Source organism: Vanellus vanellus, assembly GCF_965231255.1.
Source record: "Vanellus vanellus genome assembly, chromosome: Z".
Lineage (NCBI taxonomy): Eukaryota > Metazoa > Chordata > Aves > Charadriiformes > Charadriidae > Vanellus > Vanellus vanellus.
The window spans coordinates 71,789,751-71,817,561 of NC_138908.1; the positions used below are offsets into that span (position 1 = coordinate 71,789,751).

General features: G+C 40.9%; 2 protein-coding genes across 3 annotated transcripts in view; both read right to left on the reverse strand.

Moving 5' to 3' along the window:
- Positions 1 to 1,410, reverse strand: part of TTC33 (tetratricopeptide repeat domain 33) — a 43,920-nt gene extending 42,510 nt beyond the window's left edge. Inside the window, exons 1-2 of one of the 2 annotated variants that reach the window (XM_082497690.1) lie at positions 1,360 to 1,410; positions 447 to 675 (exon numbers count right to left, since the gene is read on the reverse strand). In XM_082497690.1, the coding sequence (XP_082353816.1) occupies positions 447 to 667 (221 nt within the window). In that variant the 5' untranslated portion in view covers positions 668 to 675; positions 1,360 to 1,410. Of the gene's footprint in view, positions 1 to 446; positions 676 to 967; positions 1,151 to 1,359 lie in introns of those variants that run through there. The other variant, XM_082497691.1, reaches the window with a different exon arrangement.
- Positions 1,411 to 2,227: 817 nt separating this feature from the next.
- PRKAA1 (protein kinase AMP-activated catalytic subunit alpha 1) lies at positions 2,228 to 27,811 on the reverse strand. The gene is made up of 9 exons (XM_082497153.1): positions 27,667 to 27,811; positions 21,295 to 21,436; positions 18,389 to 18,482; positions 16,527 to 16,671; positions 13,966 to 14,053; positions 12,842 to 13,066; positions 8,689 to 9,175; positions 8,195 to 8,321; positions 2,228 to 5,818 (listed from the first exon to the last, which is right to left on the reverse strand). Exons 1-9 carry the CDS (start codon positions 27,794 to 27,796, stop codon positions 5,574 to 5,576), a joined length of 1,683 nt encoding a protein of 560 aa, XP_082353279.1. The 5' UTR covers positions 27,797 to 27,811; the 3' UTR covers positions 2,228 to 5,573.

Below are 27,811 nucleotides of genomic sequence, written 5' to 3' on the forward strand. Positions count from 1 at the left end.
TGCTTTGCAGTATTTGCCTGGGCACTGTACACACGGAAAAAAGCTTACTCTTCGTAAGAGAACAGACACATATACAAGAGAGGAGAAAGCTACCAGAGCAGCTAAAGCATTACTTCCAGTTGGGCTTATGTCATTGTATCTTATTCACCCTTCTAACTTAGGTCCAATCAGCTTCTATCTCCCACCTTCTAGCATTTTTTTGTTACATGAACACACAAAAATGAGATGGAATGAAGACTTCATCTCACAGCTGCCAACACCATGAAAAGAAACAACTTATTTAGTACCAGACAGGAAAGGTGTAATGAAAGGAATTACCAGTTTTTCAAATAGGAAAAATGTGAATGCATGTGAATGCTAGCAAGCTACCCAGCGGTTCGAGAAGGCATTAAAATATCATTTAGCACTTATTCAGTCAATTAAAAAGAGCAAGATAACGTTAGTACCTCCTATTTTCGGCTAAATTTGCACCTTCATCCTTCAGCTCCTTACTTTTCTTTACACAGTCTTCTAAGAGAATTTCCTTTCTTCTCTTAGTTGCATGCACCCAGTTGGCATCATCGTCATCAACCAGATCCTTGTCATCCGCAGCTTCTGCTTCAAATTGCTGAGAAGTAGCTTTTGAAACTTTCTCACCAATCTTTCTCTTCCACCCAAAAGAAGCCATTTGGAGAACTAGAGAAGAACGTATTTTCAGTAGTTTTTAAGCGCACTGAAGAAAAAAATACACCTCTCCCATCCCAAATCTGAGACTGTAATGTTTCACAGGCTGCCCCTCCCCCGTACAAATCCCGCCCATCGGCTTCCCCGCAGATGTCACTCAGGCAATTCTGAGCCCAGCTGAAAGATGCTCTCTAGCAGGGGGAAAAAAAAAAAAAAAAAAAAGAGAAGAGGGAAAAAAAAAAAAAAGCAAGCAAGTCATAGCTCTGACACATTAGGAAGCCTTAAAACGTTGAGAACAACACACCCGACACCAGGCAGAAGCGGAGAGGAAGGGACTCGGCCCAGGGCGAGCGGGTCACCAGGGGCCTGGCCGCCCCCCGCCCCGCACCGCCAGGAGCCGCGCCACCACGCAGGCCTCCACAGCGCTGCCCAAACCGCCTCCGGCCCGGCCGGCCCTCGGCTAGCGAGGCCTCCCCCGGGACGGACGGGCCGCCCACCCCACCCGGGCCCCGGGGCCCAGGGCCCAGGCCCCACACAGCCGGCGGTGTGGGCCGCAGCAGCCGAGCCGCCAGCAGGGCTGGGGGCGACGGCGTCCCGCCTCGGCTCCGCCCGGCGGAGGAGGCCCCTCCCCCGGCCCGCATCCGCCCCCCCCCCGCCCCCGCCTCATGGTGGGAGCCCCGGGCGGGACCCCTCTACCTGCGGCCGTCCCGCGGGCACCGCTCTCCCGGCCGGAAGCGCCGCGCCACCCCTGACCCCCCGCCGGCAGGAAGCGGAAGGGTGGGGCGGCGGCGAAGGGAAGCGGAAGGGGGCTGCGGCGGCGCCCAGCGGCAGCGCCGCTGTTGGAGCGGGGTGGGGGCGGCGGGGCTGCGTGGAGGGGGCGGTGAGGGAGGGCGGGAGCGTCACCCCGGTGTCACCCGCGGCTCCACAGCACCGCCCGGCCGCTGAGAGCGGCCGCCTCCTGCCGGGCGGGACACGCTGCTAGCAGAAACGGCCACGGGTGGGAAGGAGGGGGGTTCGCCTCAAGGGAAGAAGCAGCAAAAGCCGGCTGCGGGGCTTGAAATTGCTCGCGGGTGAGGGAGACAGAATAGCGAGAAGGCACCAGGGGGCGCGATGAGGCGGGGCGGGGGGGGATGGTGACGCCCGGCGTTAGGCCTCCCGCCCACCTCCAATTCCTGGGTTTTGGTTTTTTTTTTTTTCTTTTCTCCAGCAAAAGGTGTTACAGGATCTGAGGGAAAGGGCCACGCGCAGCTATCGGCCCCGGCTGCCGCGCTGGGAAGGGTGCGGGAAGCTGTTGAATGGCAGTGGCTGCGGTGGGAGAAGGAGCGCGACAGCCCTCCCCTGTTAACCGGCGACAGACGCAACACCGGGAGACGGCAGGCAGGCACACGGCTTCACACAGCGTGGTTCAGTATTTCATGTTTACTTAGTTTTTAAGTTTTGAACGTTTAAAAAGTTACACAGTTACAAACAAGCGTTTTTGCCATTCAGCGTTGTCAGAAGAAATTAACATAGGAAGTAGGCACATCTTTGTTAAAGAACAGGACTTCGTATCTTACAATGGTGATCAACTGGTAAAATAAAATTTATTTCCAGGTTTGTATTAAACACTCATATCAAGACACTTTTTTTTTTTTTTTTAATATTACCTATTGAGTTGTAGCATACATGGACAATCTGGTTAATCCATGTTTTTTGAAAAAATCACTATACAAAGGCAAGGTAATTCAGTGTACTCCAACGGGAGTAAGCTTGGGAATACAGAGTAACGTACTTGACCAATTTGTGCATAAGCTGCCTCTTTAAATCCCCTGGCAGCTTTCTCAGTGAAGTTTCATTTCACAGCCTATTGGCAGGTGCATAAGCTGCCTCTTTAAATCCCCTGGCAGCTTTCTTAGTGAAGTTTCATTTCACAGCCTATTGGCAGGTACTAACTAGTGCGATGCTATAAAAAGGTCTGCAGAATCGGTTGGAACACGTGAAGAAAGCAGTTTCAAAAGCAAGAGCTACAAAGCATAGGAAAGTCACACTGCTCTGGGTGCAGCTACATAGTCAGTCCGCCTTTCTCCCTCCCCCCACTCCCTAGAAAAATCTGAGAAATCTTGGCCATCAAAACTGATTTACCATACCGATAAAATTTACTTTATTTAAAACTACACTTAACAGTAAGTACACTTCTGCCAGAAACTTACTTTAACCTCCAAATAGCAAGACAAAGGAAAAACCATGGTTCTTTTAATGCACAAGAGGGCCAAAAAAAAAAAAGTATACAAAAATTAAAAGCTGTTTGCAGCTTGACACCTTGCATTTGTGGTCAGCATTACAAGGAGCAGATACAATTTACAAATATTTAGTTTAACATATGCAAGAGTGATCCCAAACCAATTCCAGATGAGGAATTACTACAATTAAGAAAACTGTGCGTTTTGTTATATTTGTACAAGTGCAATATTTAACAATTTCAAAATAGAAGGGTAACAAAAATGAACACACAGATTTATTCAGTACACCAGACCCAATTCTTACAAGACTAAAAACAGGACTTAAATGTAGGATTTGCAGCTGGTCCCTCATGTTGACATCTCAATCTCAGGAGTTTAAACTCAAAGCTTTATCTAAGGAAAATCTTCCACTTTGAGATACAGTAGTAGAACCTTGCATTACAGGGACCATGTGTGACACCCAAGGATGAAGAACTGAAGTTGTAACTTGTACCTACATGTACTAGACAGACCCCACAATTGCCCGGTTCAGAATGCAGTTACAGCAGTTCTGGGGCTTAAAGCAGCTTTGTGTTTCTTCAGATTCTGTGCATGTTCATAACAGATGAATTTCTGGACTGGAGCCAGTTGGCCTGGATTAAACTGTACTTGTATCTGTAGGTAGCAGTTTTCTGTGGATGAAATCTCAGTCATTGGCAAGAATCCCCATAAGTTTTAAGAGTCCAAGTTTCATTGTTCCAGTCTCTCCCTGGAAGAGTGACTTTTGAAACCGCGTAGGTCATGAAGTTTATCTTGAAGAGAACATTAATTCTTGAATGCAAAACTAAACATTTTATGACATACAGTTCACTGTTTATGTCTATTAGTGCTAGATGAGAACTGTGGCTAATTATATCCAATTTACAAGAGACAATGTTTTTGTGCAAGTACTAGCTGTGGTTTTAACATACATGGTTCTATTTTCTTCCTGAAACATAGCAAAAAACATAAATGCAGAAGGATTTATGTTATTGGTAATTGCAATCTATGGTTGAAAACTTTTTGAATATTAGCACTTAAGTTGTCATGATCAGTTTTCAACGTCCAGCTGAAAAGTTGGGACTATTTAATTTCACAATTAATTTAAACAGCACGGTTTGCTATAAAAGTGGACTGAGAAAAACCTAACCTATATATGTAGCTTCAACTGCAAAGTGAATTCTATATAATTATATGCTAAGGTAACGTGATAAACAGCTGTATCAAAGTATTAACATATATGTTAAAATGCTCTCACTTTTACATTCTGGAACAGCATGCAACAGCCCTTGGGCTCTGCTCTTAACTACATGCACACGTTTCTAAGGAAAAGGATTCTCAGCCTGCAGTAGCAGTCGGGAACTTCTGTGCTGCTACCACAGTAAGATATGTGCACAGATCAGGAGCTTGCCAACAGTTCTCCTTCAGAGAGCAACATGTTGTTTTAGCCCATGGGGTGCCAAGCCTTCTCAGCATCAAGTCTCTCACCACTGCTGTGGACTCAATTGTTCTACTCACAGCCCACATAATTTCACCCCTAGTGCATTACAGAGCACCTATATGCATTTCCACCTGGTTGGATTTGCATGCATTTAATCAAATTTATAGGTTGTTAGAAGTAGTACACTAGAACGCGTTGAACTATATCAAATAAGGGGGAAGAAACAGCAGTTTTAACGCAACACTGGTGAGGCCTCACCTCGAGTACTGTGTTCAGTTTTGGGGCCCTCACTACAAGAAGGACATTGAGGTGTTGGAGCGTGTCCAGAGAAGGGCTACAAAGCTGGTGAGGGGTCTGGAGGACAAACCTTATGAGGAACGACTGAGGGATCTGGGGTTCTTTAGCCTGGAGAAGAGGAGGCTGAGGGGAGACCTTATCACCCTCTACAACTACCTGAAAGGAGGTTTTAGAGAGATGGGAGCTGACCTCTTCTCCCTGGTGACAAGTGATAGGACAAGAGGAAACGGGTTCAAGTTATGTCAGGGCAGGTTTAGATTGGATATTAGGAAGCATTTTTTCACTGAAAGGGTTATTAAACATTGGAATAGGCTGCCCAGAGAGGTGGTGGATTCACCATCCCTGGAGGTGTTTAAGAAAAGGGTAGATGAGGTGCTTAGGGACATGGTTTAGAAGTGGTGGTGTTTTTATCGGGGTAGATTAATGGTTGGACTTGATGATCTTAAAGGTCCCTTCCAACCTCACTAATTCTATGATTCTATGATTACTGTTAGAAAATGTTGGTAGTTCTGACCAACTGATGCACAACTGTAGATGGTGACCAACAAGTCATATTTATGTCACTGAAGCAGTAAGTGTACAGTTACTTACAGTGCATCAGATGTATTACCAGTGAAAAAATACAAGAAAGTCCATCCAACTTAAATGTTATATGCAGCCTAATGTGCAGTCAATGTAAAATGTTACAAACTGCCCTGAAGGCATGTGATTTCCTGTACCTGTATTATGCTATTGGACAGCAGACAATCAGAATTCACTCCAGCTTCAGAATAATACACGTTAACTGCCCATAATCATTTCAATTCCCGTGCAAATTGCATTCTGTGGCTAGCTTTTTCAGCGCCTTAGTTAATTTAACTTGATTATAATTGGAAGCATCTGACTATGATTTAGGCATGCTTATTGCTATAAAAGAAATAAGCCCATCTTCAAAATTACTGTGCAAGTATTTTTATAAGATTTGCACACATCTCAAAAAATTCTATTGTATGACTCCCTGGTCTTGGAGTTAAGTCAGCCGTAGAAGAGTCAAGCGAAGAGCTCACTGATGAGGTAAGGGATGTATCTGCAGATTTTCCTTGCGCATCAGCATCTGAATCTTTTTGACAGGATCTATAGTTGCTCACAGAACCCGATCTCTGTGGAGTTGCAGTTCCAGACTTTGCTTCAGCAATTTCATCTGGGAGGCAAGGAGAGAGAAAATTAGGTATCACTATCAAATCAGTAATAGGAACAGGAAACATCTTCCCCTTCTCACACTTCTAAATCTTGTTTTTCAAAAATCTTAACTAATACACAAACAGCTTTTGCAAACTCTATATATTTGATAGAAAATAAAAGCTCACACATACAGTAACACAGAAGCAAGTGTCCTTATGCAAATTATTCCTGTACTCTGAACAGTGCTCCAGAACTGTTTACATCTACTTTAGACCAGCACTCACTGTATTTTTCATTAAATATTCAGTGGCTTATAGTTCAATTTAGGTTACCTAAAACAGTAACAGGATAACATCCTAAGGTTAAGTCCAATAACAGTTCAAACACTTTGTAGATGTTTTTTGCTAGCAGCTACTTCATTTGTATTCTATTTTTGTTTTCTTTATATTTATTTATGATTTGTATTGTTTGTATTTTTACTGTAATTAGTTGATACATTAATTACTAGCATCTACATTAATTTATCCTTTGCTTTTGGAAGTTTTTCCCCATAGTATGTTTTACATTTGGGCTGCAACAGATTAAGTTTACCTTCTTTATGAGGAGGAAATACTTCAGCAGAACATTACTTCTAAGATGAAGGTATCTCTATTCTTATTTTAAATACTGAACATTAGCTAGACTCACCTGGCACCAGAAAAGTTATTTCTAGGAGAAATTAGTGAACCCAGGAGAGACTGCCTTTTCACATCTAAGCTATTTTAAACTGCAGTTTGGTAAGAGGAACAGGGAACAGTTAACTGTGGTGGGTAGAATGGAAAGTCAAATCAGCTGTGCTGTTGGAAGAGAAGGCAAATCTATGCCTTTGGGTTGTATTTCCTCAACAGTTGAAGCCAGGACTGGAGCAGGCTGCCCTCCCCAGCTGCATGGCTCTAAGCAGTCATCTCCTCTCCCACAGGGATGGCATTTGTCCTGTACTGCAGTAGGGAAGTACAGGAGAGTGATTAGTTCCCTGTATCAAGTACCACTTGATCCAAGCAAGCACCTGTATTGTCAGAAGGAAGAAAGCAAGAACTGCACTGCCAAATCAGATCAGATTAAGCTACCACGGGACACACACAGCCTTAGCCACCCTATACTGTAATCCAGCCACGGTCCAGTAAATCCTTTTTCCATGGCACATGTTTTCCCCTAGGCCCTAGGCATACCATCTACACCATTTGCTGTAGGTAATTCAGTTTTAGTCTACTATGGCCATGAATAAGCATTGTAGCCAGTCTCTATTAGCTCCTCCATTCATTTTCAGGAAGGTAACCAATCAGGATTTGTATGTTGTGTTACTGTCACTATATAAAAAAATGTATCTTTCTACAGGTTAGATCAAATGCTTTCAAAACTTCAGTTACTGTAAGTACACAACTTCTATCTCAAATTTTGTCTACTGCTAGCATTGGTGGATTGACTTTGCCTGACAGCTAATACCTCAGCACAAAGGGGAAGAAAATTGGAAGGGCAGAAGTGGAAAACTCATGGATAGAAATAATCATAGTTTAATAACAGGAAGGAGGAAAAAAGGTAAGGAAAAACAAAAAGGGATGCAAAGGCAACCACTCACCACCTCTCCAAAGCAGACTGATGCCCAGCCAGTCTCAAGACTACCTTCCCCAAACTCCCATCCCCTCAGTTTCTTTGCTAAGAAATTATATGGCATAGAATATCCCTTTGGTCAATCTGGGTCAGCTCTGCAGGTTACATCCCCTCCCAACTTGCTTATCCCCAGCCCCATTGGGTGCAACAAAGACAGACTAGGTACTATGCAAGTACTGCTCAGCAACAGCCAGAACACTGGTATGCTGTCAACAATGGTTAAAATACAGATCCAAAACACAGCACCATACAGGCTGCTGTGAAGAAAATGAACTCCCATCTCAGCCAAACCCAGTACAGCCATGTAGAGTCCAAGTCAAATTTAAATGCCTAGATGCCAAGCTTTATCTTCACTAGGAAATGTTATTCACATGCTTACTTCAGATCTAAATTAATGGTTAAATTCGGGGTTGAAGCTTTAAAGACAGTTTAGATTAAACCAAGTCTCGCCTCTCACAGCCCTGTCCCCTTTTCACCAGCGGTATTAGTGCCAGTGCAGACACAAAATGGAGCAGTTCAGGAGCTGCTATAGCTAAAAATCTATTATTTAAGGGATGAAGCAGCTAACCATATGATTATAGGAACACTAGACCAGGAAGGAATAAAGAAACACTAATACAGACCTAGACTGGCTTAAACTAATGAAAGACCACACTTACTTCACCTCTAAACAAGTAAATTAAGACGCGTTTGCATTTAGAATTCTTTGTCATACAACCTCCATTAACTTATGTAAGTCTTCACATACCGTCAATGCTACGAAAGTCCAGTAAGTATGTCCTGCTGTCCACCTGATACAACTGTAGACTCATTTTGGAATATGCACTTGTCACTGGATTCTTCCTTCGAACACGCAGGTAGTATGGATTTACAACCTAGTACAAAACAGAAGAGTTATTTACCAGAACTGCTTAAGAAGCACTATATCTTAGTTTTGCCATTTCAACTCACTGGTATTAAGTGATTTCAGGCATACCTGTTAGAAGTTTGGGGTCATTTGGTTGTTTTTTTTTGTTGTTTTTGTTGTTGTTTTGTTGTGTTTTTTTTTAAGCAAACAGAAAATCATTCCTACAGCCCCAATAGAAAAGTTAGATATGCTAGCATGCCTTCCCCCAAACCCTTCCCGCACAGCAAGCATAAGCAGTCAGCACAGGACAACAGTTTCAGACTTCTGGACTATGCAGAACACAGCTCAAACAAGAATTTACCATCTCCTGCTGTAAAGACCCTTTATTCTTTTACCTTCCATTCATAATCCAGTTGTTTAATTGCTCGACAAACTTCAGCCATGATATCATTTGGTCGACTCTGACTCCGTATTCCCAAGTGCCACTTAGCTCTTCTTACACCTTGGTGTTTTGACTTCTGTGGATTCAGCTCATCAAGAGTATGGCGAGGACGTGGTGCTTCAGCTACTAAAAATGGCACTCTTTCAGGATGAGGGCGAGACAGATGGTGATCATCCAGGAAAGAATCCGGTGGGCTTGTAGCCAAGTAAAAGTCTTTGGCCTCATTCATTATTCTTCTATTATCTATAATGAGGTGATAAGCAACCGCTAAAGGATCCTGATGATTTCGGCTGTATAGGCAACTTAGCACTTCCTCTTCAGTGCATTCAAACTTCTCACACACTTCTTTTAAGGCTTCATCATCAATCATTGTAGAGCTGTATGACGGGTCTTCAGGAAACAAGTATTTCGGAAGGTCCTGCTTAAACCATTCGTGTTCCCTAGATTTAAAAATAAAGAGAGTCTGAGTAAACCTTTTTAAATTCTTTTAAAAACAAAATTATTTTTAGTCTGTACAAAAATAATAGCAGTTGTCATCTAAGTCCCCTTCTGCGCAGCACAGACAATAAAGCTACATAAAGGAAAGTAATCACCACCTTCACAATATTTTGCTAGATGTTTTGCAGGAGACTGAAAAAAATCCTCTTTCCTGTAAGTTTTTCCAACTACCTGAGCCCCAAAAATATCTTTGTGTAACACATCAACCTTTTTACATAAATTGTATTTTTTTTACTGCCACTTTTTTAGTTTTTATATATTTTCAACTGACATTTTTATACTACCCACTTGAGTTGTTCCTTGCCAAGCATACACATAACAATACATAACAAAATTAAGAAATGTTAATGCCGAATAACTTTTTGGTAGATGTTTGGACACAGATTTTTGAACCTTAAAGTCACGTGCTCCCCATCCAAAACAAGCTGCCTATCATTTTTTTTTGTTCAGAACACCCCAAGCTGTCTCTTCAAGATTTGAAGAGTTCAGGGAAGCTATGGAAGCATCAATCTGTACCTCTTTACTACTGTATCCATGGGCTGGTATTCCTAAGAGGGAAAAGGACAGATATATAAAGAAAAAAATGCTTACATTGCCCAAGCAGGCAGAAAAAATAAGATTGTCTTGTGTGCCTAGAATAAGCTGCTTAACTAGCCAAAGGGTATGGCTGGCAACCAATCACCACACAGTCACTCCCTCCCAGTGGGGTGATGGGGAAAATCAAAAGAGTAAAAGTGAGAAAGTAATTCGCAAATTTCTCCACAGCTGAGAAGCAGGCTCATAGGTAGGGAGATTCTCTTTGAATTCTTGGAGTTGGCTAGCCAGTCCACCCACAGTTGGTGTCTCCATGTCTGTCCAGCTCATTACTGCCAGGGTGTTGGTGTATAGTGTCAGTGTACTTCATACAAACTTCTGTGACATGGACCAAATGTACCAGATTTCATCTAGGTCTTTGCACATCTGGTTGTCATCCAGGTTGCTACAGATCACCACTACCAGATATTACATATCTACCTCAATGGTAGTCGATTTGCTCAGGGAATTTGCAAGGCCTTCCCTGAAGGGTATACCTGTCCATCACACTCAACAGGAGTCACCCCCAAAGACTGAGGACTCCTGCCCCTTTTATAACCACTTTGTCAATGGCCTTATCCCTAGCAAGGGATCCCAGCTGCTGGGCTTCCTTACTCTCTAATTCCAGACTATTTGCCCCAATATCTCAGCATGGGAGTAACCAGCTCACCTGGTTGATAGCTGAAATCTTTTTGCATACCTCACAGTTTACTTAGGGATAGGGATCAAGTGTTTTCTGTCTCGTTTATGATTTCAGTCTCTTCCTCCTCCTGTTCTTGTGACTGCTCTGCTGCAGAACAGGCCGCCTCTTCTGATTCTCTCTTGCTCCCTCTTAGGAGAAGCTTCTTCATCCCTTATTAAACGAGCTGACTTGCACTTCAATTGGTTCTTTTTAACTATAGAGGGGACCAATATAGTTGAAGGCTGTGTCTCTAGCTTAGCCATAGTGTCTGTTTTCAGATCCAGAGACCCTCTCTTCTTCTTGCAGGTGCTGAATAGTATTGAGCAGTTTTCAGTAGGTGCAGACCAGGCCCCAGGAGAGTGCAATAAGTTGTGCCTCTTTAGAATAGCCAGGGCATTTTTTATTTTTTTTTCCCCAAACATTCTATCGCTTCATCAGGATCCCACACTTATTCAGGAGTGAAGTCTCAGACCATCTAAGGCAACAGACCTTCTAGATATCTGCCCATATTCTCCCACATGCCTTCTGACCCATAACCACAGTGCCATGGGGCCTGGGTTTAATAATTAGACAGAATTAAAAAAAAAGAAAAAAAGGAAGGAAGAGGGAAAAAAAAAAAAAGAAAAAAAGGAGAGGGGAAAATAAAACCCAAGAAAGACAAGCAAATGAAAACAATTGCTCACCACCAACTCACTGAGGCCCAGCCAGTCCCCAAGCAGCAGCCCAGTCTTGCCAACCTCCTTCCCAGTTTTATTGCTGAGCATGACATTATAAGGTATGGAATACCTCTTTGGCCAGTTGGGGGCAGCTGTCCCAACTACTTGTGTACCTCCAATCTACTCACTGGCAGGGCAGTGTGAGGAGCAGAAAAGGCCTTGACACTGTAAGCACTGCTCAGCAGTAACCAAAACATCCATGTGTTATTAACACTATTTTCAGTACAAATACAAAACACAGCCTTGTACAAGCTACTGTGAAGAAATTTAACTCTACCTCAGCCAAAACCAGCACAACAGACCAAGGTCTAGTCAGTGTGATCCTGAGAACACGCCTCAGCACAAACGCGTTCAGCAAAATACATTTTCATCAGAAGCAATCAGTTAATTTGGAAGCAGAGAAAGTTTCTCTTATAACACTATAAAGCACAGCCCTAGCTGGATGACTGAACCCAGAGAAATACTTTGTTACTGTTCATTGTGGTGGGCCTCTCCACTTGCATGCAAAACACATCACACCTCCCCAGAAGAATTAAGGTATTCAAACTCAGTTTGTCCTTTAAACTGTGAGGTGACCTGTCTTATGGCTAATAGGACAGAACTGTTTAGACTTCAAAATCCATCCATGCTCGGTAACCCGTATTTTTCAACATCTTTTTCACTTCTCTTCTGATCTTACTTAACTTGACTGAGATAAGCTAAGTTCCCATCCATTCAAGTTTCACAATGCTTAGTTCTCATAGTGCTTCGATTTCTGCAAGAAAGTATTTCTCATTGTAATAAAGTAGCAAGGGATAAGTGCACCACATTTTTTTGTTTTACTGGAAGAACACAAACATTGCTGACTTCCTAACATTCAACCCTGAAAGAAGCAGCATTTCACTAAGGCAGTATACGTGAGCTCTCTCCCCTTAAGAGTTTCTTGCAAAGGAAACAGAAAAACCTAGCTAAGCTGCTGCATCAAGTACAGTTCTATCAGCTAACTTTTTTTTTTTTTTAATTCAACCCCCTGCACGCTTGTCAAAGCATTCACATTCTCCATAATCTCCTCTTGGAATCTGGAGCCCATGATGGCTATCTGTATCTACAAGCTTTAACTTATCAATGCAGTAATTATGACTCATATGCAAATTCATGCCAGGGTTTTGAAGCATAGAAAGTGCTATCTTGCAAGTGGAATATTCACAATCTTAACAGATCATTTTTCAGAGTCTGAAGAAATATAAAAGTGGTAGTTATCAAATTGAAGAGTGATAATTTCCTCTCAGACATATACAGTACAGAATAGTGGTTCTTAAAAGCAAGGCATTTTTCTGCTAAGAGAATTCAATACAGTTTAGTTTTTGCAAACCATTCTACAGGTAAACAGCTTCGCTATAGCAGTCTTAAAAACCTAGAGTTTCTCAGAATTTCTACATGTAAAGTATATAAGTTGTTTTACTGTGACCTCCAATAGATACTTCATTGGCCACTGGAGATCAGAACCATTAGAGCTGAAGCCAAAACACCAGAAGTTGAATTTTTCATCTCAGTCTATAAAACATGGACGAGCTGTATGAGTTATTTCTTTGTTCTGCATATTTATACTGAGATTATTATTCCAGCATCCTGTGATCAGACATCAGTTAGTATTTTACCTAATGTCTCTGATTGTTGCTCTCTTCATTGGATCCACTTGCAGCATGTGCTTCAAAAGACTAATTACAGATGGATTCAGGTACTGAGGGGTATAAAAGATACCATCACATATCTTCTTAAAAAGGGTTGGCACGTGATCATCATCAAATGGAAGTGTTCCACATAACAAAGCATAGAGAATAACCCCACTGCTCCAAATATCTACTTCTGGACCTGCATATAATCTGGGAAAAAGTTAACTATTAGTGATTTGCATTTAATATATTTAAAATTTTTTTTCTTTCTTTCTTACACTGTATGACAGTAATTAAAAGTGTATGAGCTTGGGACAACTAATCTGCAAGTACTACAACATTTCAGTTCTATTCCATGCCTTCCTTGAACTTTAGTGTCCTTCCCCTTCAAATATATTACGGGACACAAGCATGCAGTTTTCCTCTCTATTGTATAACAATAACCTACAAATGCAATTTAAGACAATGTCAAACTGAAAGAAACTTACACCTACCACTAAGAAAGCCCATGTTATAGATTGTTATTACTGTTTCAGTAGAATCTGTGCAAAGTCATCTATCCCCCAAATCTGGGATGCTGAAAAGTTTAAGGTAAATCCATATAGCAGAACTTGTCACTATTCTTTGGTACTGCCTGAATAAAACAGATATTTGGCTTCCAATCAGTAAGAGACAGTATTAGGGTAGGTAGCTGAAAGCAGATTTGACAGTCATCAAGTCCAAAAAAAGGGGAAGTTACCTTCAGACTAAGTATCTACTCTGCAGCAGATATTTCACTGTTACTCAATTTCACAGCAGACTTTGCCTTTATTTCTATCTGTACCTCTACTTGCAAGATCTGAGCTGTAAGTGAGATTTTTAAACCAATTCAGGTACACCATACACACTGGATATGGGGCATTAGATGTCACCCCTACCTTGCAGGAATTATTCAAAGCTAGTTTATAGATGCCATAAACACTCATGAAAAATTATCAAGACAAATAAAAGCTCAGCTCAGAGTTTCTCAGTATCAAGCTTGTCAATTGCACTAGTTTTGTAGCCTTTAGAATCAAGCAGCAAAATGACTGAAATACATGCACACATATAACCAATATAAAGGAAACTACCTTCCTGAAATTACTTCTGGTGCAGCATAGTTAGGGGAACCACAGCTTGTTCTTAAAAATTCTCCATCTGACATCATATTTGATAGACCTGAAAGTGTATAAAAGTAACTACTAAAAATTCAGAGAGCAAAATTTCACACTGCGTATACCACCTCGAACAAATCACTGGTAATTCAAATTAGAAAATTAACAAATTTATCTCAGTAAAGAAGTAACATTGTTTGGAATTATTTAAATTTTTACATAAGCATGCCACATAATCCTCGCTTTAGTTTACCAGAGTAACATCAATCCATTATTGCACACAACCTAGAAATATTTGAGAACACACTCATTGCAAGAGAAAAGCCAGTCCAATTTAGATCACACATGCATGATAAGAGAAGAAACTTGCTCTAAGGGAGATGGAGCAGCATAGCAAGATAGGATTTTGGTCATTAAAAAGAAAGTCTTAAAACATTTGCTTCTAAATGACAACGTGGAAGATATCACAGAATTGCCTAGAATTCTTTAAGAGGTTATATAGAACAAGGGAACTGAGGAGTACACATGAGTTCACCACAATTTAGACACCCACACTGCTCAGCTGGTTCCTGAATCACTGCAGTTCAGTAGTTTGATTTTAGGTATTCTGTTAGAAATTAAAGTGTACTTTAGAACTAGGCCGTCTTCGTTCACCAGCCCTCAGTATAGTTTAATATCAGTAAAGAATACCACTTCTAGAATAGCTGTGGAAAGTATCTGCTATTTTCCTCAGTGAAGGCTGCATGACCAAGACTACCATAAGCCAGAGAATTCAACCTCTGAGAAGAAATTACACCCTTTTACAGGGGGAGGGGGAAGATGAAAGAGTACAACTTCGCTAACTTTCATATTCTAAAACAGACAAGCTTTTATTAAGCTCTTGTTTAATACACTAGTCACGATTAACTGAGTGCTACAGCTTTGCTGATGTTTAAGTTACATGAAGATATTTTTACAAGTTACTGTAGTTCATTTCTTCATTAAATAAGCCACTTCACCCAAAGCATCAAAGCATTTTCTACACACAAGAAATCAATGTGATTCCCAGTGCCCACATACTTGAATACCATACTTTTAAAATATACTTAGAATACTCAGCATTACTTAGCATCTTTCAGAGACCTCAAAGTGCTTTACAAGGGCAGGTATTATCAACTGCGTCTACATAATATATATTATGAAGATATAGCAGCATGGATCCTTACTACGTTTATATGGTGAGGTTTCCTGATTGAGATAGTTTCAAGAACTAGCTCCTGGTCTTCCCAGCAGCTGTGTCACAAACAGCTAGCGTAAACAATTATGCGTTCTGATTAGTTAAGCAGGTATGTCGTGGTTTGGGCCAAACCAGCCATCAAGCGAGCAATAGATGCTCCCCCTACCTGTCTTCAAAAAAAAAAAAAAAAAAAAAAAAAAGAGAGGCAGGACTGAAAGAGACTTATGAGTTTAGAAGGAACTAAATTACTTTAAGAAAATATTAATAACAAAATGCTGTATCAACCTCCCAGGATGACAATCACATCACCATCTGGCACTGGGGAAGTCCCAGACTGGACTCCCGGTCTGGATTCAGGATTGGGATCAAAGGCAGATAAACAGAGTTCTCCTGGGACGTCGGCCATTGAAGAAAGAGCACTGAGCCTTTGATCCCTCAGCTTTTATACTGAGCATGAGGCAGATGGGATGGAATACCCTGTGGGTCAGTTTTGGGTCACCTGTCCTCTCCGCTCCTCCCTGCAGGTGGGACCCCTCTACACTTTTCCGCTTCCAACCCTCCAGCGCAGCAAGTAACAAAGTTGACTGCCCTTGAGTGTTATAGCAGTAAGTATAACAGGAGCCTCTCTGCATACCATGCCTGGGCATCAGCTATAAACATAGGTCTGATCACTCTGAGAGTTAACACTGTCTGCACAATATGCTGTTAATTTCAGTAGTTAGAAGAAGCCTAGCCAAAAAGTAAAGTTCCTGAACAAAACTGCTCCTGTTTTACCTCAAACCAGGACAAGGTATATAGCAAAAAAGCACAAGATTTTGCAAGATTAACTCTCCTTATTTTACCTTTTATGCTTTAACTACATTTTTTTCAATCACATCTTTAGAGTTTTTAAAGTGAACTTAGAGTAGTTTAATAGGAGGACTAGTGTATTTTACTATAGCAATCTGGTTCTTCCAACATGATGAACTGCCCTTGCACTGTATTTCCAAGAGAGCCAAGCATCTACATTTTACAGATGGTGAAGCAGGCAATAGGAGTGAATTTTGAAGTGGAAAGGTCAGGAACTAAGTCTATTTAGCATTTAGCATCAAAATTTCACCCAGCCACAGAAAATACCTGAAAAGAAAGCTTGAGAGGAAAACAAGTTCTACACACATGCAAGAAGATCATTTTGCTTTACATTCACACTCTTGCGGTTCTTGTATTGTGTCCGACCAGCAGAATATTCAAGTATACACATTTTATTAAATATTTACCATAGTAATTAACAGGTTCTAAATGACATGAGAAATGTGATCAGATATAAAATAGCAGTGCTTACCAAAGTCAGCTATCTTGGCATTCATATGTGCATCAAGCAGCACATTTTCAGGCTTCAGATCTCTATGTACTACCATATGCCTGTGACAGTAATCCACGCCAGAAAGGATTTGCTGGAACAGACGTCTACTTTCCTTCTCATCAAGCTAAGACAGACAAAGGTTTTAAACAATCATGAGGCAGTGGAAGATAACTTGTTTTTCATTCATATGAATTAAAGGAAATTTTCTTATGACCTAAAGTTATCCTTTATAGCTTTGATACTTTATATGGCAAATTATCAGAACTTGTAGCAGAAAGCTTCATAGCTATGGTACAAACAAAATAATGTAAGCTCTAAAATGAATAAAAAAAAGCATAACCACCGACTCAGTCACTGAAATTTCTTAAGCACTCTTCTGAAATTGGCTAGGCAAATGTTACATACTCAGTAACTAGAAACATCAGCACACAACTATTAACTTTGCCTAACTGAAATATCAATGAACTTTGACATTTAAGGACAGCACAAGGTTTAAGTTGACAAAAGCTGCTGACACACAGCACAGAAGTGATAAATTTTAGATGCTATTTACACCACTAGCAGCTAGCCCTGAACAGCAGACTTAGCCGGGCATTTCCTACAAACATGCCTTAATCCACACTGAAGTTTGTTCTAACAACTAGAAGTATCCTGGCTGTCTAGATGGTTTGTCAAAAGTGACTTCAGAACTTTCCCAGAAAATGTTCTACTAGTAGAAGAGGGTAATAAAGGCACAACGGTAGCTTTCCAATAACGGATTATACCAAAGAGATAATTTTCAGCTACTCCAACTGGATACACATCCATCCAGTCTGTAACCAGTAGCTGTAATTAACATATCAGTATCACTAGAGAGGAAAAATGCCATGACAAAGTCATACATAAAGATCTAAAACCTGTTAACATACAATCATTTTTACTTTCAGAACAAAATGTAGCCATAGTATATTTTAATTGCTAACAGCAAAATTAATGCTGAAAAAATAAAAACAAACCTTCATTTAACAGGGTGTGACTGGTACCCCCTGCTCCAGGCACCTATAGTAATGTGGTTAGTATAACTAACACCATTTTATGAGACACGCAGCCATTTTGTGAACGCATCACATATTTGTGGCCTTTCCCTCATTATCAGGCTCTGAAGGTCCTGTGAACCAAGTCGACGAACCAAACAGATTTCTTCTTCCCCTCCTAACTGGCCTCAAGGTTACTGGGCATCAGCCCGATTTCCCCCTTCCTTACTAGCCTTGAAGGTCCCAGGCACTGGCCAGCCAGGTGGTAGTGATGACCCCCTCACAGAACAGGGAAGCGTAACAGCACATACAGCACTATCCATAAAATCAAGTAGTTGTAAGTTCTAAGTGGAAACCTGGACCAGAACTGCTGCTGGACAGTGAGACCCGTGACCCCCAGTGGCTAGGGATGCCTCCACTGTCCTCTGCTTCCTCCCAGGATTGAGTGAGTGACTCATGTTCTTCCCTATGACTTTCGAGTTTAGATTGTGAATGTTACATTGACACAGCAAACCATGTATTAAGATTTGACCTGATCTGCTGAGGATCTAAATGATTAGAAATCATAAGTTGTATTATAAATTCTGCATTATACTACTCATAAATTGCACTACGCTGATTCTGCTTGTAGAAGTCCTGTGCCTCTCTAATCAAATTCTGTGGTACACTAATCACAATATCCTGTTAAGAAAATAAAGGTTTAATTACCTCATTCTGCCAAGGATCCCCAAAAAGAACCTGTCTGTCCCCTGTCAGGTGACATGGGAATGTTGCAAAAGCAATAACAAAATGCAAGTCATTGATTTGTAGAGTTGGACTACTTCTTACCCTTCCATTTTTACAGATATAATCAAAGAGTTCTCCTCCTGATACATATTCCATCACCATGAAAATGTCAGTTGGTGTACTGATGACCTGGTACCTGATAAGAGAAAGCATCTGTTAGTCTACACACTCTGTAAGAGATGCTACGTAAATTTAGTTAAAATCAAAGTTGTGCCAAAGTCAGAAAAAAGTATACTGTAAAACATTTATTAGCCGTTTTCCAGCCACTGAAATGACAGTATTTTTCAGAAGCTATTTCCTCTCTTTTCACCGTGTGATGCCATCATTGCCAAGACTAGCAGGAAATTTGCATTCCTAACCAGGAATATTGGTTTTCGTACTTTCAGAGGACCAAGCTTAGTCCAAATGATTTCAATGAAACTATTTACAGTGCTGCCTCATAGACAGCTTGGTGCAGTGAGGAAGAAATTCAAAAGGACTTTGCCAGAAGTTTTGAGATAACTAGTTTAGGACCCAGCTTCCCCATTTAAGAGATTTTGATTTTGTTCTACATATCCTTACCTAAAAGTTGTTTAATTTTTTCCCCTTACAGCAATCAGAAGTGATCCATTTTTAATGGTACAAGAAAACAAACTCTGATAACACTTCAGCCAAAATTCAGATATTATATTAAGAAAACAGGAGGTAGCAATTGGATGAAAATGAATGTTTCAAGGTACTACGCTTAAACATGTAAATATCCACATTGTAATAAGTGAATTCACATATACACTACAGAATAGCAACATTCTTCAAAATGCTAATTCCAAGACAAAGGGGAAAACAGACGTACTATGGCTTAGTGAGACAAGTTATTCTTGAACTACATAGACAGCAATGAGTTCAGACTACCCAGGTGAAACATGTGTGCACATATATGTATCTATTTTAATAGCTTAGTATTATAGTATAACATTTCAATAACCTCAATACCTTTCTGAGGCATTTATCAACAAGAGACCTTCAAAGTTAGTTTTACATAAAAATCTCATAGTCCAAGATGCTTTACCTTTACTGATTTTATCTCTAATACCTTGGTTGAAAGTATCTCATGTAATTAAATAACAACATTCTGAAGCCATAGCTAAGACATTACTACAGAAATAGTATTTTAATCCTTTTAATCCAAAAGTTACAGCCGTGCTTCTCTATCGACACTCATTTTTCCAGTTATGGGAGAGGAGGTTGTGGAATAGTTACATACCTATAATATAAATAAGGTTATCAAATCACACAGCATAGGTGATCAGAATGCAAAAAGAGGCAATTTTATGTAGGAAAACACTATACATTCTATTGCTAGAGGTGAAAAACCACAAGCAGAGGTGCTCCAAAGGTTTTTATTTAAACCTTGGTGTAGAAAAAAAAAAATCTTATTGTAACAGGCTTAAATATGTATATACTGCTAAAGCTGTGTATGAAATTCTTCATAAAGCACAGCAATGTTCCTAATTAGGCATTGTCTAATTAGTAACATTAAGGTGAAGAAATCTGTTTACTTTTATCTCAAATATCTTAACCTGCTACCTAGCAGTTTCCCAATCCAGTTCCTAATAGTATGAGCAGCATTATCCTAAGTTACCAGAAAGTCTACCTGCACCACAGTATCAATTATATCTCAAATGCTATTTATGCATAGGCTAATAATCCTTTTGTTTTAGAAATGCAGGCTGACCAGCTGAAAAGTTGGGGATCCGTAAATTTTTCCATCATCTCCTACATCTTCTCCCTTATATCCACATGCAAGAGAGAAATATTCTCCCCAGAATTCCCTGAGAAAGCAACTGTGATCTGAAACCTGTTAAGCTGACTTAACAGTTTAGCAACACCACAAGTACACATTCCTGCTCCACCCCCACATCTCAGTCAGTATGCTAACACTTCCTATTTTGTTTTGGCTACAGGTATGTCCTTTGGACTCTTTCATGAACTCTAACTGGCAGCACTAGCAATTTTGCAGCCAAAGCAGCTCAACGGTCTTCTGAAAACTAACCCACTGAAGAAGTTAGTGAGTTGATCTTACATAATCCAATTTAAGTTGGCAACAGCTCTTAAACTGAAGCTAAGGGGAGTGTACAAGGATGGCATCTGTCAGTGGGGTCTTAAAACAAGACTGCCAATAAAAAAAAAATCACAAACATCGTGATTAAGACAGTGAAAGTCACCTGCACCCTGGAGGTGCAGGTTAACTTTACAGGAAATGAAAGAAAAAAAATCAATGGCATTTATAATTTATTCCCTCAAACCAGATATGCGGGGTCTACTTTGGAACATATTTAATTGTATTCTATACTCCACTGAGTGTGATGATCTACAAGATGTAAACAGTCACTCTGTAAATACCACATTTAGACAAGTAGTAACAGCTATATTGAAGAATTCTGAGATATCAATCACATTTAACAAACTGCTCATCCTTAATTCAGAAAAGTCTCGCAGAGCACCATCTACACTGGAAAATCACAGATCACTGACCAGCACATCACTAAAAACTTATTTCAAGTCAGAAAATACAATAAACCTACTACAGAATTGCTCTTTACAATCTTGTTCTTAATAACTTCATTTTCTAAGCAGAAAAAATATTAAATATAACCAGAAAAAGAAAAGTGAAGTAGCAGCTAAAACCAGAAGTGGATGCTACTAGAAGTATCTATCATGCCATTACCTTTTATGTACCTCGCCAAAGAATTTGTATGCAAAGATCTAATGGCAGCTCTCCAGCCTCCAGAGATCAGTTTTGTAAAAAAGCATGAGAGAGGACACTGAAAATGGTTGCATACTTGGAAGCTGATCACTCTTCTGATAAGATACTGCTAGTAGCATTGCTCTTTAAACATATCTCAGATCAGTGACAGCAAAAAGAGATTACTACTTAAATATGTTTGATTACAGCAAGCAAAACTTACAGCTTAATTATATGAGGATGCCTGAAGAGTTTGAGGTTCTGAATCTCCCTGCGGATTTTTCCTACAACATCAAGGCTGCGAATCTTCTGTCGATTCAGGATCTTCACTGCAACTTTATGCCCAGTTAACTCATGTTTACCAACTGCAAGGAACAAGGAAGTAGTCAGTCAGGGTTTTCAATTGTTCTGTAAAGACATTAGTTTGCCCTTTTCGACTGTAGCCCAGAAACACAAGTTAAGATTCCACATATCCCCATTATCTTTGGAGAGGCTGAAAACCAGATTGCACGTCACTTCTTATGCCCTACTCCAATTTATTCCACAATCTGACATTGGAAGATGAATGAGATATGTAAGAAAAACATTAAACCTAACCCTCTGAAATCTTGCAGCATGACTACATTTTTGTGCTACTGCAAACAAACAAAGCGTATCCCAAAACACTTGCCACCCTTGCTCCTTAGGAAGACCATTTTCTCTCCCTGTATGAGGCATTCCAAGCTTTTGTCTCCCTTGGTAACCCACTCAGACATGTTGTCCTGCAGCTCTTCTACTTAATCTGCAAGGATCGCTCTTACTAAAGAAATCACTGCTATCCAACATTGGATCACAGATACACCAGAGAAGGTATCTCTCTTCCACTAGAAGGCTTTGCCATCTGCATTGGTTTCTGCATGCAGCGATTATAACTACATCTCTTTCACTCGCCACCCTGATTCCTACTTTTTGAAGATAAGCCAGATTCCAGGGGCACATACATCCTTGTCCACCTGAATGGACATTGCTAAGTGACCTGTGCTGAACACATTACTCTGATCCAGTAAGCCCCAGCCTTCAGGTTTTATTTAAATATATCCATGGGAAGCTGTGATAACAGCAGTGATCCACAAAAATCTTTCTGCATTCAACAGACAATTTGGATATAATTAACAAATACCTATCAATCTGTAAATCTCATTCCCAACACAAGACTTACTCCTGCCTTTGGTCTCTACTGAGCTAAAAAACAACACAAGTGAGAAGAAATTCTTAGCAGAGAGACAGAGATAATGAGAAGCATCTGAGTGATTATTCTTAAAATGAAAAAAAAATAGCCACTGTGTAAAATAAAGCGGCTTGTCTGAATTCCTATAGGGAAGTAACTAGGTAGTGGATTACCCCAAGACTCTGAGCCACTACACTGTGGTGCTGTGACGCCTTTTATACCTGGGAATACAGAAAGGCTCCAACTGCAAGATGAAAAAACACATCCCCCTCATTCAGAGAAGCCATTACCTGAAAATGGCCACAATAACTAAAACACTGGTCAGGCACTTTTGCACTGCAGGACAAAACCCACATCTGTCACAAGGTCTAGACAAACCACAAAACATTGGTAGGTGAGTGCCTAGAACTGTAAAATCATGTTACCTATGAGAATTACTTGCTTTCAATCAGATCTACAATTAAAGCAATCACATTCCATTTTTCTGCAGTTCAAATGTGATTGAAGTTTTAAAGAAATCCAACAAATTGTATCACCTATGCTAAAACCCTAAGGAGTAACGAATCATTAACATAAAACACCAGAAAAGCAACTATTCCATTTGAAATACAAAGTCTTTGAGGATCAATAATATGAACTGATGTAAGCCAGAAGTATTTGAAAAAAAATCTTTAATCGGTAAGTTAAAATTTCACATTAATTTTTGTTAGTAAGAAACAGGTTCTTGAAAACTAACCAAAAATCAGTTAGGCATATAAATTTGCATCTTCCTTTGCTTTGCAAAGTCCATTTCAGGTGTTTAATTTAGTAACACATATTTGAGCAATACTACAGCTTAGCATATAAATATACAATTCTTACATGCATTGTGTTACAAGTCTCATTTATCAGTCAATTTATTTCATTTCTCATTTGTCAGCCTACCTTAGGCTAAAACTGGAATTTCATTAGAACTCAGAAAAACATTAGAAAGTCATTTATTAGCTACAACAATCTATGTTCAAATATGCAAAGCACATAAGAATAGAGTTTTTCAAAACACATTTTTCATTCAAAGTAATTAAACAGTAACATTTGCAGCTGACTGAAACCAATCCTAGCTGTCACAGACTTCAGTATTGCTGCTTCAAGCCTTGATTTTATTAATTGACTGGGAGAAAACAAGATTTTCTGCTTCTTCAATTCTGTTTACCAACTTTGAATAAACTATTGTAATGAAAACATACTGTGGTTTTGTCCAGGTGCAGAAAGCTCCTACAGAGCCTACTCATTTGCTTAAGACATTTCAAATGGAATAGCTATTTTCTTCAGTAATTTTGCTTCTCTTTAATTCAGTTTAAGATTATAACAAGTCTAGCTTTTTAAGACACGAGTTTCCAATAACCATCTATTTGATGAAATAAAACTGTTTTCTTGGATACGGTGCAAGGTATCAGTTATCAGTAAAACAGCAGACACCAACTGGTACTACTTTTGAATTCAGCATTAAGACAGAACTGAAAGCAAGACCTCAGATGATAACATCACATAGAAAAGTATGCACAGTGTTATCTTTCCAAAAGCTACTTTGTGTTACCTCTGGACAGAAGTTTTACATATAGAAGGGAAGGCTCACAAATTACCAGTGATCAAAATATATTTGTTAGTCACCCTAATCCTCAACCAGCTATCAGTCCTTCAAAAGAACCACTGAAAAACAAGTTCACTTTACAGACTTGCTATTTCCCTGTATTTCTTTATTCTCTGATAATACCAATTGCCTTCAAGCTTCACTACAGCTATGCCTAGCACCAAGATTCCCACAACAGAACAGTCTCAAAGCAGCAGTGACTTCTTTTAACTGTTGAAATGCAGGAGCAACAGTCTCTAAACTCAGTTCAGCAGGTCTTCAGTTGGAAAAAGAAACAGATTACGAAGCCATCCAGAGTAAATACAACATTCTTATGAAACACAGGCACCAGTCATGATGTTTGTAGAAAAAAGCTGAACAAGCATACGTTGTATTTAATGAAACATTTCTGCAACGGGCCAAAAAGCCAACCCGAGGCTCAGAGGAAAGCAGCCTTTAGAAGTGTGAGCTAAACAAATGTTTTCACAAACAAAAAAAAACACGTTAATGCTGTGCAAAGGCATACTGCTAAACATTTGGTAGCAAGCTGATCTTCATTGTCCATTTCCAGGTCTCTTATCATTGCCTTGACCAAGACAACATATTTACATCAGTTTTGCAGTCTATACAAATGACGGGTTTAAACCTAGTCCTATAGACTGGAACAAATATTGTATATCTACAACCTTAAGCAGTATCCCTCATTTTCTCAGTACTAATCACCAGAGGCCTGACTACTCTTCCTTTCATGAAAGGTAATTTTATTTCCAAAAATATCTAGAAATAGAAGTTTGCATTTCTTTTCAGCAGGAAACATCAGCAGTGGTTTGTTGGGTTTTGGTGTTGTTTTTTTTTTTTTTAAAGGCACATTAAAAATTTGACTAAAATAGGGATAGATGCTTTACACTGAATCCTGGTAAAGTTTACATGAAAATGTGTCTCACATAATTGATTTAGGTTCTGCACTCTCTTCTACCCCACAGCTTTTCACTTCTGTGGCATTTTGGCTTTGCCTTGATATTGGTTAGAAACAGCTGTCTCATCTATGACTGTCCATCTGAGGCACAGTCCAGCGAATTAAGTCAGTCAGTAGTTAATTCAGGATAGTACAGCCAGAGGAACAGTTAAACAGAAAAAACATCACATCAGTAACAGTTACCTGTGAGGGTAAAAGGGTAAGCCACTGGGTAAATTCATCTGACAGCTACCTTGACAGCAGGAGACCTTTAACAATTACTAAGTAAAGCACTGATTTTCCAGTTTAATCTTTTTGGGCTGCCGACACTGTTAAAATTAAAGACCCGCTTTCAAGAAGCCATATGCCTGACCCCCTATATCACAGGAGCTCAAGGAAAACCCTAACGGAATTCAAAAGAATGAACATATTTGTTACTGTTTTTCACTTTATGGTCAATTGATAAAAGCATATCAGTCACCAGGAAAGGAAAATGATGAGGGTTACAAGAAAACAATCACAGATCTGGTATTAAATAAAGAAAATGTGTGCTCAGGAGGAAAACCAGTGCATTGTAGATAAAATACCTCCTTTATTAAATACAGCTAAATCAAGACAAAACTAACACAGTACGTCACCTAGGGACAAGAAAAAATCCCAAACCTTAAAACAATTCGTGTATGTGAACAAGTCATTTATCCATGAACACTAACACTTGCTTCCAGATCCTAAATAAACTCCCAAGCCACTTATGGAAGGTATTCAGTATGCCGAATAATGCTGCTTTTCACCACAAGGTGATTTCTGCCCCATCGTTAACAAAAAAATACATTCACACATGCATGTGTGCACTCTTCACATAATCAATAGCTACAAAACAGCCTAAAACAACACCTAATGTCAATCAAGTAAGGTAAACAGAAAGTTATTATGGAAACAGAGCAATAATGAAACCGACAGCTTTTTTTTTTTTTTTTTTTACAGTAAGTTTTTCAAGCTAACTGTATTTCATAAAATTGTAACAGGAGTGATGTTCAATATATTAGAATTATAACTAGCTCCACAACTTGACCATCTTTCAAGGTTTCGACTTCAGACACATTTTTGCTAATACAATAAGAACAGCCACAGTAGTGCAATAGCACAGCCTGAAACAAGAGCGTACTACAACATTTATGGGTATGCCAGCCTTAGTTTTGTGCCATGCACTGGGGGGAAAAAAAAACCAACTAAAACCAACCACATCTTTGACTCCTCTCCTCCCCTCAACCATGTAGTCTCTCCATGAAAGAGAATCTGATGCCTGTCTTCTGCCTTATCTCATTTCCTCCCTATTTAAGGAGGTGCCAAGTTCCCAAGGAAAGGAATGGTACTCCAGCTGCCAGTCACTGCTCCCAAGCGGCTGGAGGGGTGGGGAGGTGTGTCACACAAATATATGCCTATTTTCTATACATCAGTAATTTTTTCAGAAGATGCCAATAGTTGAAATACCTTATGCAGAGAAGATACAATAGGAACATCTACACTGATAAAAGGTATCATGTTAAAGGCCAGCTAGTACATTAGATGCAACTGGGTAAACTGTGGCTTTTTACTGGTTCTAATCATGATCGATCCATTAGGTTAACCATAAAAAAACCACACTTATTAAGAATACAACCCGAATGTAGTCTAACTCATTTGTGAAAGGACGTTTTCAAATTGCATACCCCAATATCTGAACAATTCTCACAAAGAACACAGCACAAACAGTGTAATCTAATGAACAGCTTTGTCATCTGTGGTGGACAGCATCAAGGGAGAGCCTAATCTTTATTTTATTTCTACTGGGCTGCAAATTTGCAGCACGGCACCTGCACCCCTACTGGGAAAAGTTTTTAAAGTCTGAGCTAAAAAAAAAAAACAAACAACACTTTAAAACCCACTAGATTTAGCATAGTCTTTCCACGTCTGTGTGTCAGATGTGTTGCCACTTAATCCAATAATCCCCGACTCATCTTTTTATGCTTATTTCTCCCTTTGTAGAGGGAGAAACCTTGCCTTCCTTATAAGGCCACCAAGCCTTAGTATTTGCGCAGCAAAACGCAACGTACAGACAGCTCGTGAACCGAGGCTGCCTACTTCCATTACACCTCCCGTGCTCCCTTCAATAACTGCAGCACCGTTAGCTTCCAGGAACTATTTCCGCAAATAACCGAGGAGAAAGCCAGTCTCTTCCCCCCAGCCACTACTTCCCGCTGCCGGGCCGCCAGTCCCACCCCCGGCAGCCCGGCCCGGCCCACACCCGTTCGCAGCGCACCACCCGCCGTTTCCACAACACGGCCCTCGGCCGGCGGGCACCCCCACACACCACCGCCCGCCTCCACGGCGGCTGGGGGCCCAGCTCCGGCTAACGGCCCGCGAAACGCCTTCTGGCGGCTTCCCCGGCCGGCCTCCCCTCGCCTCCCCCCCGGCCCCGGTCCCTCTTCCCTCCGCCCCCGCCGGACCGCGCTGACTCACCCGGCCCCCGGCGGGAACGGCCGGGCGGTGCCCGGCAGCTCAGGTTTCCCGCCGTCGCCCCCGGCGAAGCTCAACTCGCCGCAGCGCCCAAGGCGGGAGGCGGAACGGGGTCCAAGCCCGAGCGCCCCCTCCCCCGCCCCTCCCGGCCAAGGCCTCGGCGGCAGCCGCCAAACCCCAACGAACGGCGGCCATGAGGTGACCGCAGCGTCAGGAGGGACCCCGCTGCTCAGGCCGGCGCGCTGCCTGCCCGTCCCCCCCTCCGCCCAGCTGGGCCGTGCCGGCACGCTCCGCGGGGCAGGCAGCGGGCACGCTCCCCGCCGCTCACCCTTGACTTTGCCGAAGGTGCCGACACCAAGCGTGTCGCCCAGGATATAGTGCCCGATCTTCACTCGCCCGTGCTCGTGCTTCTGTTTATCCGCCGCCGCCATCTTGAGCCAAGGGCCGAGTCTGCGCATAGTGCCCGCCCGCGC